Source organism: Epinephelus fuscoguttatus, linkage group LG21 (genome assembly GCF_011397635.1).
Source record: "Epinephelus fuscoguttatus linkage group LG21, E.fuscoguttatus.final_Chr_v1".
NCBI classification, from domain to species: Eukaryota; Metazoa; Chordata; class Actinopteri; order Perciformes; family Serranidae; genus Epinephelus; species Epinephelus fuscoguttatus.
Window position 1 is genome coordinate 25,626,182 of NC_064772.1, and position 15,877 is coordinate 25,642,058.

Here is a 15,877-nt window from a genome sequence, read left to right on the forward strand (position 1 = left end):
ATATATAAACGGAAGTCGGAAACGGAAATTCGCCTCCTCCGCCCAAATCAAACCGGAATGCCAAAAAATCGGGAGTCTGCCCCCAGAGGCTGTATCGCCGTCTGCCGATAGTCAGATGCCGAATACAGCCGATGGGTTCCGAGAATGCCATTGGCACCAACCCTGTCAGTATAACCTGTTGGAAACAGGCACAATAATACTAAAAAGTTTGGCTGAATTTTAGTGAATGAACAACTGGCATGGCCATTTTCAAAGGGAAATGTTGAAATTCTTACCTCATCAGAGTGAAAATGGGTTCGATGGGCACCCTTGAGTCTCCCCGACACTTGAGAAGGCTTCCATCCATCCATCTTCATCTGCCCATCTAGAGCCAGGTCACAGGGGCAGCAGGCCAAGCAGAGCAACCTAGACGTCCCTCTCTCCAGCAATACTTTCCAGCTCCTCCTGGGGGACCCCAAGGCGTTTCCAGGCCAGATGAAATATGTAATCCCTCCAGCATGTTCTGGGTCTGCCCCGGGGCCTCCTACCAGCGGGACATACACGGAACACCTCCAACAAGATGCGCCCAGGAGGATCCTGATCAGATGCCCGAACCACCTCAACTGACCCCTTTCGACGCAAAGGAGCAGCGGCTCTACTCCAGACTCCCTCTGGATGTCCAAGCTCCTTACCCTATCTCTAAGGCTGATTTTGTTCCTTACGATCAATGAACACTTTCAGACTGGAGCTGTGTATTTGTGAAAGGACCACCAGCCAATGAATCATGTACCTGTACCAGTTCTGGTCTATGCACATCAGATAAATGGTAGCATTAACTGTAAAACAAGCAACCAAAGCATATCAGTGTGCAATTCCTCAACTCTCCATATTGACAAAGTTTTCAACTAGTCTATTAACTTCAACAGCACAAGCTAATTCCTAATGGGTTTTGCTTTTTGTGTGCCACCCCAAGATTGTCAGTGGCCACACCTATAAAAAATTCCTGGGGGCACCACTGCAGTTGAGGTGTGCAGATAGATAAAGAACTTTCCAACTCATGAGAACTTCCATGAGAAAGAGGAAGAATAATTAGTTTTAAGCTGAGGTAATGGGCTCTGTCCACCCTCCTCATGTCTTCCCGTAAAAACATGCTGAGAGAAGCCGTTTTGTGGTGGAGCCTCTGCAGCTTGCACAGTAGCAATTAAAAGCCAGATTCGGCTCTTATAGCAAACAGAAACCTCAGCTTGACTCTAAACGCACCCCAGATATTCACACTGAAGTCAACCCCTAACAACCAAACTGAACTGGGAAACACAGAGAAGTCACTTCAAACATAGAAGTTACAATGCAGCTCGTTTTGATGTATAAAAATGTAGGCGGACTACATGCTGGTTTACAAGCATCACACTTCAAATGACCTGGGTCAGAGCACAGGCTGTAGCTCTGTAAGTATGTGGGTTTTGTTGCTTAGCATCACTTACAACAAGTCAAAGTTCATGAAGCACGACTATTACAGACAGCTCATATACACAAAAATGCGTACACACGCCATAAGCCACTGAATGGTTTCCATTAAAGTAACACACACTCGTTCCATAGAAGAAAGCAGCCACAGCCTGTTTTGGTACCATGATTTTGGAGGAAGCTTCAAGAGCTCGGCACGTTCTCCCTTAAGCACACTGAGAAGTACACAGAGTTGAAAAACATGCACATGGCCCTCGCGTACAAACAGAACAGAGCGGAATAATATCATTAAGGCTTAGCCACCATGTTCCGGTGGGTTGAGGGTTGGATCTCCGTTGCTTCTGCTTGCTTTGGAAACAGATGTGATCCGTGAGTCACCCGAGTCACCAATGTGAATAAGTGCTGCCCACTGACGCCATTTTGACAGAGACAAGAAAAACGCCAGGAGAATTTTCATAATCACACACATGCACATATAGAAACACAGGCCCACACCCAGATGTGTATGCAGGTATGAGTGCTTACATGGCGACACGTTGCCATGCTCAAAGGCCAAGAAAGGGGTCTTGGCAAGTTGAAGGTTGTTTTGACACACACACAACAAAAGAATTCACAAGGAATGCAAATCACATATCAGGCATCTGTCTCTGCACACACATATCTACAGACACACAGGCGCGCCCACGAAGGAATGGGATCTCACACACACACACACACACACACACACACACACACACACACACACACACACACACACACACACACAGTGCTACCGTGCCCTCCAGTTCCACCCTGTCGTGTATCAATTATTTGTCCACCTGGCCTGTTATCAGTGACAATGGTTGAATATTAGCCGGAATATGCAAATTCTGTTTTTTATCAAGAGGTGCTCGTTCACTCTGTTCAACCATTGAATGAGTGCAGCTCCATTTGCCTGCGTGATCCATGTCTGTTTGGACAAGACTACAGGTCAATCACAAGTGTCCACAACATGTGGGTTATTGGAAAGGCTGATACTGCAGCCACAATTTCTGCTATTTTACTTCACTTTTTAAAAGAACGACTGCTTTTATCGCCCTGTTAAATTTCAATGAGGTCAGTTTTTTGATGATTCGGGCCAAAGTTAACCATGGTATTGATACAAAGTCATAATTTAAAGAGATAAAGTATAGATAGCATGGATTGAGAGATAAGTGTAATCTTGATGGCAGATCAGAGCTTAACTTCTGTAGTTATTTGGGGTAAGTTGCTGGGAATGTCCCTTAAGATGGACTTTGGTTTGTTGTACTAAGCAAACAATAGACCATATCAAAAGGCTGGATGTGAGGGGCAGAGACGGTGTGTGTTTGTCTGCGAAATGACTTTGTTTTACAGCCTCCGACACCTGTCGACACTTTGAGCCATAATCCAAACTCAGGACAGCAATATGTCTGAAAGCACGCGGACATTCAATGAGACCTCCAGAGGTGTATTTAAGTACACAACTCATCTCCATCTTTTATTACACCATGACACCGATTTCAAATATACATAATGGGTACCATCCTCTTCAGTTCAGTGTATGATACAGTTATTTACTGTTTCTCTTAGAGCATATTGAAAAGGAACGACAACCAAAAAATAGAACCAAATACCCACTTTAGAAAAAAAAAAAGTACAATTATCAGAGACACTGCAACACAGAGAGACACGATGCAACGGACAGAGAGGGAATAATTATGATCAGTGTTCTCATCAACTTCACATTGCCAAAAACGGATAAACAAAAAAAGAAATTCATCAACAGTAGTGATAACGTTCAGTATGTATAAGACTCTGAATTAAAACATATATATATATATATTTATAATAAAGAACAAAATAGTAAAGTGAAGTGCAAATTTCTTTGGAAGTTGGAATAAGGTTGTTTTTTTTTCATTAAGACATAAATAAGTTATAAAATAGAAGCTGTCAAAACAAAAACCAGTGACAGACTTTGAAAGAAATAAAGGCAAGACAATATTTTATAGCTTCAAGTATGCGATACTTCTGAGCCGTACAGATACACCGTACAAGGCATTCTTAACGGAGCCGTTTTGTCGCCTTCCTGTCTGATTATTCTGTAACAAATGCAAGTTAATGCAGCGATCGCACAACTCTTTGCTCCAAGACGGCGCTTAATATTCTAAATGAAATCCAGCAGGACGTGCTCAGAGTCCATGTTTCCTAGAGACGAGTGAAGCTCCTCCGAGAAAAGAAGTACTGCGCGGAAATCAAATTAAATTCTGTGAAGTCCGGAAACGTCCAGGAAACAAGTCCCTTGTCATCACTTTGGGTGCATCTCAACACTGCTCAGTGTCTTCCTCTCTCTCACCTCTCACTGAAATGACAATGTTAACAACACTGATTCATAAAAAGCAAATCCCCAGTCATCGTCAACACTCTCGTCATGATTAAGGATTAAGAGGAGGATGGGCGGAGGGGAAAACCTCAGCCTGCCCTGGAGATTTGAAATCAACACAACTTTCAGCAGACCTTCATTCCTTAAAAAAATGAACAATTCGTGTGGTTTCCTTTTACTTTAAGCTGAACCAATGCTTTTTTTTCCCAGTAGAATGAAATGCTCCCAAAGACAGCAGGGGGTCGTCAGTTAGTCGCATCAGTCAGTGCTGCGATCACTTCTTCCTCTGGAAGACGTTGGCCAGCATGGCGCCAGAGGTGGTAAGCTGACCCATCTTGCTCAGAAACTTCGTCTTGGCATCCTCACCCACCAAGCTGGAGGCGATGGACATGGAGCTATGGGGAGGGAAAAGAAGTTGAATTTGGCCATGATGAAGCAACAAGGTTAACACTGCTTTATTAACATGTATGGCCTGAAAGACAGACACAAATAAAGCAAACAGTAACCTGCACATAGTTCACTATCTGTTGACGACCTTATGTCAGCCTTTGCTCTACTTCTTTACAGGGGAAATGCTGTTTGCCAGTACAGCCCCTCCTAATTTTTACAGTCTAACGGCTCCAATAGTTCCTCTTTTGTGTTAACTGGGATTCAGCGTAACACAGTGAAGCAGTTGCAACACTTTGCCAAACTGCTGCATTGCTCAACAGAAGGACGAACACGAGATCTTCTTAACACCAAAACAAAAGTCTATGAATTTCGGGAGTTCAGACTGTTGACTGGTGTCCACCATGACGTCTGTATAAAAACTAAAAATGTGTCATCAGCATGGCTAACGTCTTGTAGCATCAACTTTTCTGCGAACTGTTATGCATATCACCAGAGGCGTTACAGAAAGGAGACAGCTCACTTTAGAGTCATTTCTCTCGTCATTCACATGGGTTTCGCCAATGCCCCGCCCCTTTAGGAGACTTGCAGCAGGTCCTGAGTCTTTTCACTCCAATAGGAGAACGTGAGTATAGATTACAACTGACTCTTTCACCCTATGGTGACTGAGGTAAATACTGGACCCATTTTAAACAAGCCATAAATCTCCTGAACATTCTGACGATAAAATGCTTATTTTCGGACGTATGTTGATGATGTTCTCTTCTGCCTTCTGCTTAGAAGTGGTGAATTTACAGCTCATGGCAACTTAATACGATACAGTCTCTGTTTTTTGTTTGATGTCTAGTGTCACAAGAAAAAATGTTGTTGGACATTTCCAATCCATCTTTAGCATAGTTAACTTGTTTGCCATATTTCAGTCAGACAACTCACGTTTAAAGTGTTTATTTCAACAGCAGAACATAGTTTGACGTCTAGACCCCGGCCTCATTGCTTCCCGCCGATATGTTTACTTGAGATATTGGGAAGTGATGATTAAATATGACGTGTGTATGAATCAGCGCAGCTCAAGTTGCCTGCCTGAACTAGCTCGCAGTCCTCGCTCCATTACGGTCATAGTGAACGTCCTGCTGAACCCTGTTCAAACTCTAATTCTATACAAAAAAGGAACGAATAGTTGAATATTCTTATGACATAATTCTGAGCTGGGTACAGCCTTAGTCTGAGCCACACACTGTTGTGAGAACTGGCAACAACTGATGTGATCTTGCATTCAGTTGAAATCAGAAATTAAGCTAGCGAGCGGCAAAATAAGGAGCAAACATTAACTTTCTACTGCACTGAAGGTTTTATTTTGAAACTGCTTTCATCTATCCTCATAACACTTTAAAATGAGGTGGGGGTAACTGGGTGGGGGTGGGATCTGTGCCAAATTACGAAACAGGAAGTGGAACCATTTCATACCATTGGTGCTGCTAATGCGTAATCTCCTGTTATGGAGCTCTTGGTATCACTTTACATGTTATATACACAGTATGTATAGGAAATCCCTTTTTAGCAAGAAATATGCAGAGACATGTGAAATGTAATACACTGCTGGAGTTTGGAAAGTAGCCACAAAGAATGACACCAATGTTATGTGATGCCACTTCAATGCTCACTAAGCCAGGACAGCCACAAAAATGAGGGTTTCCAGAATATTTCAGACCAGGATGAAAATAATGAAACAAATGGGGGGAAAAAATAAATTCTTCAAGGTCAAAACTCAATAAAAGACTCATGCTGTGACAATAAAGATCCAAATGATCAATTATAGTATTAGAAGTCAAAGAAAGCCTTGACAGAGACCAAAATGAAAGAGGGACAAAAATCTCTCGGCACAAACACAGAGATTTTAACCTCAGACTTTAACTCGGGGTTTTTGGGGACGACACACCCAGAACTGAGTATATGTGCATTGCGAGGAGCAGACATATACACACTTCTTACGTCCATCTATGCACACTTTTCTCTTTAATGAGCCCCGAACACATGTTAACAAGATGGGAGAAACATGTCTTAAAAGACACCCACAGCATGGCCGCTGTCCCAGCTCTCTTAGCTTTACCCAAACAACTCCTCTCATTTTTCCTTCTCTCTCTCTGTGAAGATACCCACATAATGAGTGTGGTTCCAACACTCTTACATGTCCTCCTCTGCCTTTGGGGAACGAACCCACAATGACGGCCCAGTCCCAACACTGTTAACTGAACCCTCTCCTCACAGTAGGACTATTTCTTCCCCCTCCAAATTACTCCTCACTCCCACTTTGAAGCCGTCACTTGCTGTCACTGCCTGTCACTGCCTGTCACGCAATAAAAATCAATATTTGGCAAATGATCTCAGAAGAGGCAATGGTGTGAATGTGACTGTTAGTTTGTTCTCACCCTTGTGCATCTGCCATCCCTCTGTTTTCCACTTTGATTTCACACTCCTTAATCATAGAGCTCAAAATAACCTGTGGAGGAAATGACAGAGACAGATTTAACTGTAATGTAACCTTTACAAAAAGCTCTTTGTCTCTAAAACAAAACTGAGTCTCGTGATTTGCTGGAAGATTTCTTTTAGGAAAGCAATGCCATGTACACAATAGCTGTAATAAGGATGCAAGACAGGTGGTGTGGAGGTCTAATTCTGCCCCGACACAACAAAATAAAAACTTTTTTTTTTTTTTTTTTAAAAATGCATCAAACTTCCAGATTGGTAAGAATCCCCGTCTTAGGATCTGGTATGCAGACTTTACAGACAGAGCGGATGTGTACAGCGGAAAAGAATCAGCTGATCATTAGTCACCTTGGGAAAATGCTCACATGAAATGCATCGCGTGAGATTCTGAGACACAAATAAAAATGGCAGAGGTGTGCGTATGAGTATGCCTGAGAATGGGGTGAAGAGTCAGACTGTCTGTCTTTACCAAGAGCGAGTGAGATCCTCGCAGAGAAAATGGACAGACAGAGGAGACGGTCTGGCCCATCAGCGCATAAATATGCCAACGAAACACTAAATGCATGCATTGTGAGTGTTGGAGACAGCATGTGAATATGTGCAGGAGTGTCTCCTGACCTCGTGCTCAGGAGAGAGTTGTTCCATGTCGGCGCGGAGACACCTGAGGCCGGGCAGGAAGTGGTTGACCATCACCTCCTCGGAAATGACTGCACCAGAGGTTGAGGAATGAAAAACCAGTCGATCCAAAGCACCTTGCAGCAGAGTGTATTACTATTCATACAGAAGGAATGCTAACTATTCAAGGTCCTGTGCACGTTTCAGAAAGCAAAATGTGGGTGTTCATTTTAAAACTGAATAATTGGGGAATGGAAATAATGAAAAAAGAGAGCAAAAACAATATAAACTACTCTGCTCACAGTCACTGTAAGATAAAAATGTCCCAATGCTTTCTATTAAAAACCGAACTTTGTAATAGCCCTCTTATGCATTAATCTTGGAGTGGAGATGTTATGCCTTGTCTATGCATCTTGTTTTTCTAACTACGTGTATAGACATAGAAACTAAAGGTGGTGTTTTTAAGGCCAGGCCGTTACGAATATTATTTGGATAGTGTTTCCAGGCATTACCAGAAAGGTAGAGTTCACTACTGCAGGATAATTCTAAATATATATGTAAAAATAATCACTTACTGACTGAAAATCAAATGTGTTTTTAGCTTATTTTCCTTTGATTGTACAAACATTCTTAAAATAAGTCTACTGCTATACAGCACAATCGTACTTTGTCCAGGACTTTATGTGCTCTGCCACCTGTCACAAGCCAGTGCAGCTATGTAGGCCACAGAGTGAACAAATCTATATTTTTAGAGATGGGAATGTACAATTTCAGAGCTTGTCACACTGATTACACGAGAAAGAAGTGCAAGTGGGAGGTAAAGCCTCTGAGGTTAGGGCTATACCTCCTGGACACTACTGCACTGTGAAATCACAGCCTGACAAAGATCCGCAGGAATGAACCTCAGACCAGCTCTGTGTGTGTGTGTGTGTGTGTGTGTGTGTGTGTGTGTGGGGTGGGGTTGACAGAGAAGAGTAGCAAGAGGAAAAAGAGTGTGAGAAAGGAGGAATAGTACGAGGAGAAACAATCACAGAGGAGAAGGGTGACAGAGACGGAGCAGAGGTAATGTAAACGTGAGCCCTGTCCTGGGAACTGTTCCCAACAATTGGAGCCGATGCTCAGTTCTTCCCTCCTCTCACGCTCTTTCTCCCTCTCTCATCCTTTCCTTTGCTTAACTAACCCTGTAATTACCTCGAGCCCCAAAATGGAGGCAGCTTATTTTCCCTTTCTGCTCCTGCCAAATGACGGGCAAACTCTGCCAACACACACAGCGAACCGCACACTCAGGCACAGGGGCCACGCTGATATGCAGCACACAGTCATACAGGCACACTCAGGAGCACATCTAACCAGTGCAGCGAGCGTTTGGCTGGTTATTTAACGGCGTTCCCACTGACTCACTCTTACAACAGCTCGTCTTGAACACGAGCCAACCTTGACACAGACTTCTAGTAAATGCTTTGGAAATACATACAGCACAGTAGTTAAAAAAATATGAGTGAGCTGCCCTTTTGGAAACTGAGGACTGCAAACTTTTCCCCTCGAGTCTGAAAAGGTTGTTTAACTATTATTAGTATATAGCCAGTGTAAGAACTATAAATACAGCGTTAAAGTCCTCCTAAAGAAGGTAAATCCAAGCTGACCAGTACATGGAAAGGCTACACAGATCAGTAAGTATGACCTAGAGAAGGATACAGCAGCAGGAGAGGGCGCTGTAGGCCTCAAACAGCTGGGTGGCGATATCAATCCTCTTGCTCTCCACTGTCTGGCTGTTGTTAGCCAGCGCCAGTTTGTGAAGATGTGGCAACACGACTAGAAGACGTCATGAGAAGCAGAGTTTAAGAAAAAATTACACATAGTTCACAACTTTTTTCAAAATATGTACTTGTGTCGTTTACATACACTCATCTCTAAAGCGTGGCTCAGCGTTAGGTCCAACCCTCCCAAACGTCCTGATGATCTCTATGTGCAAAGAGTGCTGATCTTGGTACTGCGGGTCCTCCAGGAATGAGGCCAGCTGCATTTTTACACGCTCCAGCAGCTACACACACACACACACACACACACACACACACACACACACACAGAAAGTATGTTAATGCATGTTTTATAACGATTTGCTCAATTATTTATCCAATTATTGCCATTAGCACATTAGGCGTGTGTGTACCTCTTTCTGTGTGACGGTCTCCATGATGGTACCAAAGGCAGGGATAGTGGATATCCTCACTGAGCTAAAAGCGGTGGGAGAGCAAGACAAAGGTTTGACCATTCATAGTCACCGTATCGCTACTTTTAGGTGTTCTCCAAATTCTCCATAAGTGTGCCTTTTAGCAGGAATCACAAAGAGTCAAATATTCTCTGAATATAGTTTGCAGATTTATTTAAATATGTTTGAATAATCAGATTGTTGAGTTTTAACTACATTGACTTAAATGGCCTCAGGTTATGTGATTAGCAGGGAGGCAGCAATTTGGTTTCCTGGGGCTATATTGATTTTTCGAATACTGTTACGAACTGAATCAATAAATAAAACAGACCACTGCGAAGTTATACTCAAAAATAAGTCTAAGAAATTAAATATTTCTCTGCATATTTGTTATTACAACAGCACACCAAGCACCCAATAAGCATTTATTCTAAAACCACAAAAAGGTACTTCTTGTATTTCTACAACTTCTACCACATGTTTTGGGTTTTATTGAATACAGTGATTACATAGAAATGACATGCTGGTAACCATAGTGATGACTGAGGTGACTGCTCACGGGGACTGCCAAGTTATTAGCTAACAGCTACTGAGTTTCTATTTGACTGGGCAGTTGCAACAACAATCATCTGACTGAAATCTGCACAATCAATCAGTGCAACCTAAAAACTATAAAACATAAATGCTAAATGTTGTTAATAATATTTGACCCAGATCTAAACGTACACTTGATTAGATCTGTAATGGATATATTCACCACATCATTCTTGAGCTAACAGCTAAAAGCTAACAATCCTGAAGATAAAGAGATCACAAGTACTTCTTTAAAAAAAAAAGGGATAATTCGATTCCCAAAGCCGTCATGAAAAATACCAAAACTTGATCATGCAAATTAAAAATATCTGACAATCCTCAATGTTTTTAATGAGCTGCGATAAGCAAGATTAATGGGGTGCTGTTAGGGTGATGTTAGATAATCATTCCACTGTCAGTAGTAGCAGGAAAGACTTAAAGATACACTTGAGCCATCTTGGACTCTGCTGATCCTGGACACAGCAACACATGTGAAAGACATCAGGCCAAAAATCTTAAAGGTTACAAAACAACATATTTCAAGGTGTTGAATCTACAAGTTGGGTCAAGTGTGTACCCATTAGCATGTGATTTTCAATACAGAGAATGATGAGATGAGAAGGGCTGCATTCCAACAGTGTTGCCACTAATTTATTTATCTTGTCTAATCACAAACATGACGGCTGTACACTTGCAGCCCTAAATATGTATTTGTAGGAGAGCTGGTCTTTGAATAACTGTCAAAGTACAGCTAAGAAGATTGTTGTGTTTATACTACAATGAAAAGGACAAATGTGATTAAAGTGAGATTTCAGTATTCGTCCAACTTCAAATGTTTAGCCAATCACTGCGGCTCCAGACTGGTGGATCATTGAAGACAGGATACAGGAAGAGTGGCAAATGACTCCACAGACTCTGACTTCCTTCTCCACTGAATGTTTGTGGTGGTTAAAGAAGCTGCCACTGATGTTCTTCAGATGTACTGAACGGTTTATGTGTCACATGGTCAAATATCTTTTTTTTTTTTTTTTTTTAGTGCCCATTCAAACTCAGTGAGACAGATTTCTAGCAGGACATTGCTTCACACTGTAAGAATGCAGCCCACAAAATGACAATGTTTACAGAGAGGTTTTCTTGTGTCGATTGACTCACAATTCAGGCCCACTGCACAGAGTTATAAGGGCCGGAGCCGCACGGCGATCTACTAATGCTTCACTCATGCCTCGGAGAACCAACTGCAAACCCATCACACAGCAGGATGAGAGAGAGGGAGAGGCAGGGGGGGAGGAGGAGGAGACAGAGACAGGAGGGAGGAGAGAGGGGATAGAAGATAGAGGGGATGATATGGAGGATAGAGAGAGGAAGAGAGGAAAATAGAGTGACAGGATAAAACTGAGAGAGACGGGGTGAAGATAACCAATCACTAGCTGACGGATCGGTCAGGAGGAGGGGCCTTGCTTAAACAGAGTAGGGTGGAGGAGGAGAGGATGGGTTACAGACGAGCATGCTGGGACTGTGCTATTGCAGGCAATGTGCACGCACAAATCTGGGCTGTTAGTGTCGCAGACTGATGAGGTGACGAGAGCTGCCGTGGGTTAGTGTTGCAGACTGATGATGCAAACGTGCAGTTAACAGTGGTTATGCTGATGAACCACTCATGGCCCTGCCTGAACCTACACAGGAGCAACTCCACACAATTATCTGCCATTCAAAAGGACACTTGTGAGGAGATCTGGGGGATTTGAAATTATAGAACTGATATCAAATGGAGTAAATTGTTTACCAACAGAGTTAGCGTCTTCAGAGATTGTTTTGTGCTGACTTTGCTCCTGGCAGGTTCAGTCTTGTTTCAGTGTGATAGCTCTCAGGCGGCAAAGAGAAGGGGGGAGAGAGACGCGGCGCGGTTTATTGTTGTTGTTGTTCCACTTACATTTCAGGGTCGGAGGACAGTGTGATGAGAGCCGGCACCACTCTCTGAGCTACCAGCGTCTCATTCACCCCCTTCACCAGCAGCTGATCGGATTGGACAGAGCCAGCCGTGATGTCACAGAGGTGGGCGGGGCATTGGGACAAGAGCGAGCAACACCGCCAATAGATAGAGAGAAAGGAAAGAAAGAAAAAAAAAAGCAAAACAGAAGAAGGGGAGGGAGAAAAAAAAGAAAAACAAACACAAAAAAGATAGGAAGAAAGTGATATACAATGACAAGAACCATAGCTGCAAGGCACGGAACGGCACTGCATGTATCGAGCAAGTGTGTGTACACACACAATCACACACACACACACACACACGCACACACACATGCACACGCGTGTATGCAGAAGAAATGGCGAAGCCAACAGAGCTAAACTGCACAAACACTTTTACAGAATGGTGAGCATTAAGCTGTGGGCTCTTTCCAGAGACTCCAGGTCAGATTCTTTCGTTCCATTTAAATTGATAAATAGTTGGCAGTAAACAAATCTGATCTGGGATCTGTGGCAGAGAACCACATTTCGACCCACAGTTTTGGCAATGGTGGACAGCTAGTCACTATGGAATGGTGACAGTGGGGTGTGTTGGGAAAGGCAAGTACTTCACAAAACAGGGGGGACATGGATACAGCCTACCACTCCTCCTCCCCCAGGTTTAGATCAACATAGGCCCGGTTCTACTGCTATACCTAGATCCTCATCCCAATGTTTGACCTAAACTGTGCACAGATCTCAAAGGACAGGGAGATTTGTTACAGTTGTTTAGGCCAGGAGTTTTGCCTTGACAGCCTGGCAAGGACAAAAACAAGGAAACGGTTGTCTCCCTTGAAAAATAGTCGGAGTATTATATTTCTAAAAGACCTTAAATACTGAAAAACTGAAAATATTCATGAGAAAACATTTCTGATTAAATTATACTTTCCGACAACACTGAAAAGGAACAGGCCTTGAACTTTTCTGACTTTACTTTCAGGTTGCTGACTTCAGTCTTTCTCTGACATGCAGCAGATATTTATGTAGTCCACTCTGAGAGCAGTGCACAGTCAAAGGTCTAATGTGAATTCTCGGAGGGTCTAGTCATACAGTTGGAACCAGGGCGCTCGTAAGCTACAGTAGTTTTTACTCACACTCATATGACAGAGTTGCTAAGTATCAAATGCATAATAAACAGCAGCAATAGCAAGCAGAGCTAGCACATGTACAGCAAAAAGATAAACATGAATATCGTAACTATAACAAAAGACAGCATAACTGTGTGTGACTGCAATTATAGTACAAAAATACAGTATGTATACTTTAATTTAGAATGTATTGTCTGTATAAAGTTAAGATGCTTTAACTCTAACATACCATTTCGTCCATAATTGTGCAGTCACATTATACTATTACTAGACTATTCTACTGGTATATACGCTATAAAAGAGCAAAAATCATTTATGCTAATGTGTTTCTAAAAATGTAAAAAGGAATAATTGCATCAACAATGACATTTTTGTAAATGATAGCCAATCAGAAATCCAAACATCTTTAATAAGTTCAATACACTATCTGTGTGTGTGTTCTCTACCTCAAACATCCGTGCTGCAGTACACCGGACCAGTGCAGAGGTATGGACGACCCCATACCACAGAACAGTGAGCAGCAATTCATGGTACACTGGGTTGGCACTGAAAATAGAGCATAAAGTAAATAGTGGGTAATACTGTGGCAGCTGTCAATAAACAACTGACTTTCAAACTGTGAGAAAAGTTTTTCCACACAACGCTGTAAATAGGTTACACTGTAAAAGGAGGAAGTATATGTCAATAAATAAAAATCAATCCATTCAATCTGCTTTTGTGACATAATTTTTCACCCTGAATCGAGCATCACTCACTACAGAAAAACTGCTATGGTGTTTTTTTCTTTGTCATATTACAGCAATTATTTTTCTTTTTTAAATTTGTTTAACCAGAAAAACCTGAGAATAAATAAAAAAACAAAACGTTTTTAAGAGTGTCCTGGCCAAGACAGGCAGCAGTATAAGTTAAAGACAACATAGAACAAGCAATATAAAACACAAAGTAAGATCACTATAAAGAACAGCCAACCATAAAAGTGCAAAAAGGGCAACTACACATGGTTACAAAGACCAGCTAAGATATACCATGACAATGGCATATAGAAGATTGTGTACAAAAATACTCCAACAGTGCTTTGAATACTGATACAGTATTCACACGTTATTTTTTAATCAGCACTGTTTGAAATCATCTGTTTTAGTTCGATCAAATTAACTTTCTTTCTGATACTTGCTTTGCTGACACATCAGCTGCTAGAATTAGCTCTTATGTTCGTTAGCATCAATGATGATGAAATCTGTTGTAGGAATATTTGTGTGGTTGAACAAAAGTAATATTATATTGTTGAAAAAATAAATAAATAAAAATGAATAAAAATGTCATTTTTGTTTTTTCTAAATGACCAGAAACAGTGGTCCTCACTTGGTAGTGTGGAATGACAGTCCACTGTTGGTAATGTAGGAATGTATGTGTGTGTGTCTCACCCTAGCTCTACAAAGGAAGCCTTTAAGCTGTCCAGAGGTGCATGGGACAGGGACAGTGTTGTCATGACATCCTCCAGGAAACCCACCAACAACTTGCGATCCTCGTCCTGTACAGAGGTCATTTCATTTTTATCAGTCGACAAATAAATCAACATCTCCATCTTAATTTGTACATATACGTGCACATTTCTACAGATCACTTGGGAGCATTTTGGGACAGCATTCATCCTTTGTCACTTTCACAATGAGATAAAATGAGCTGTTCTGACCATATTTTGTTGAAATGTTGTGTTGAAAGGTAAATAAAAATACAGCATGTGCTGTCCACAGTGTTTTGCAAGTGCCGCATAATTTCGTGGACCTAAAATCAAAACAAGAACATGTGGCGGCTTAATGTGTTTTGCAGTGGATTTTCCCTCGTGACTAAGAATAGGACCAAAAATACTCTTTATGTCAATGAACTATACGGAGGAAATCATTAAGTTATTGCTTGATTTATCTTGCAAGACTCTTATAAATCAACTTCAGGTCAGCTTAGGGCTGGGCAATATATAAATAGTATATCACTATCATGGTATGAGACTTAATATTGTCTTAGATTTTGGATATATTGTAAGTGTAGGCTTTTCCTGGTTTTAAAGGCTGCATTACAGTAAAGAGATGTGATTTTCTGAACTTACCAGACTGTTCTAGCTGCTCTATTATTTGCCTTTACTCATTAATAATTGTATCCACATTACTGATGATTACTTATGAAAAACCTCATGATAAATATAATGAATAAAGCGTGAAGGACCAATAGTCAACTTTACAATATTGTCACAATATCAATATTGAGGTATTTGGTCAAAAATTTAATGATATATGATTTTCTCCACATCATCCAGCCCTAGGTCAGCTACGTTTTGGCTGTGGTCTGCTTAATTTACCTGGTTGTAACAAGTCAGCACTCCAGTGGCATAGATAGGGACTGTGGCTTTGGTGAGAATATCGTTTCCTGCTGTAACATCTGACAGAGGAACAAAATCAGGATGAAAACCAAAAACGAGACGCTGATTGTTCACACAATCATGGCTCAAGATTTGACACTGACACTCTTTTTTCTGCTATTAAAGTAATACTTCACCCCCCAAATGACCATCTGCATATCAGTAACTCAGCAGAATCTTTTAAGACAACATTTTTCACATGCCTCTGGTGAATCCAAAAATAGAAAAAATTCTTGATGACTGAAGTCATATGGGTCAGCATAACTGTATGAAAACAT

The 15,877-nt window shown here is 41.6% G+C and overlaps 1 protein-coding gene across 6 annotated transcripts in view; it reads right to left on the minus strand.

The window, feature by feature from the left end:
• Nucleotides 1–2,910: 2,910 nt before the first annotated feature.
• relch (RAB11 binding and LisH domain, coiled-coil and HEAT repeat containing) overlaps nt 2,911–15,877 on the minus strand; it is a 42,446-nt gene continuing 29,479 nt past the window's right edge. For 4 of the 6 annotated variants that reach the window (XM_049564945.1, XM_049564944.1, XM_049564941.1 and 1 more), the window contains 10 exons: nt 15,540–15,619; nt 14,611–14,717; nt 13,633–13,732; nt 12,022–12,104; nt 9,480–9,543; nt 9,212–9,350; nt 9,005–9,121; nt 7,313–7,401; nt 6,637–6,707; nt 2,911–4,218 (listed from right to left, as the gene is read on the minus strand). In XM_049564945.1, the coding sequence (XP_049420902.1) occupies nt 4,098–4,218; nt 6,637–6,707; nt 7,313–7,401; nt 9,005–9,121; nt 9,212–9,350; nt 9,480–9,543; nt 12,022–12,104; nt 13,633–13,732; nt 14,611–14,717; nt 15,540–15,619 (971 nt within the window). In that variant the 3' untranslated portion in view covers nt 2,911–4,097. Of the gene's footprint in view, nt 4,219–6,636; nt 6,708–7,312; nt 7,402–9,004; nt 9,122–9,211; nt 9,351–9,479; nt 9,544–11,243; nt 11,327–12,021; nt 12,105–13,632; nt 13,733–14,610; nt 14,718–15,539; nt 15,620–15,877 lie in introns of all 6 variants that reach the window. The other 2 variants (XM_049564943.1, XM_049564940.1) reach the window with 1 other exon arrangement.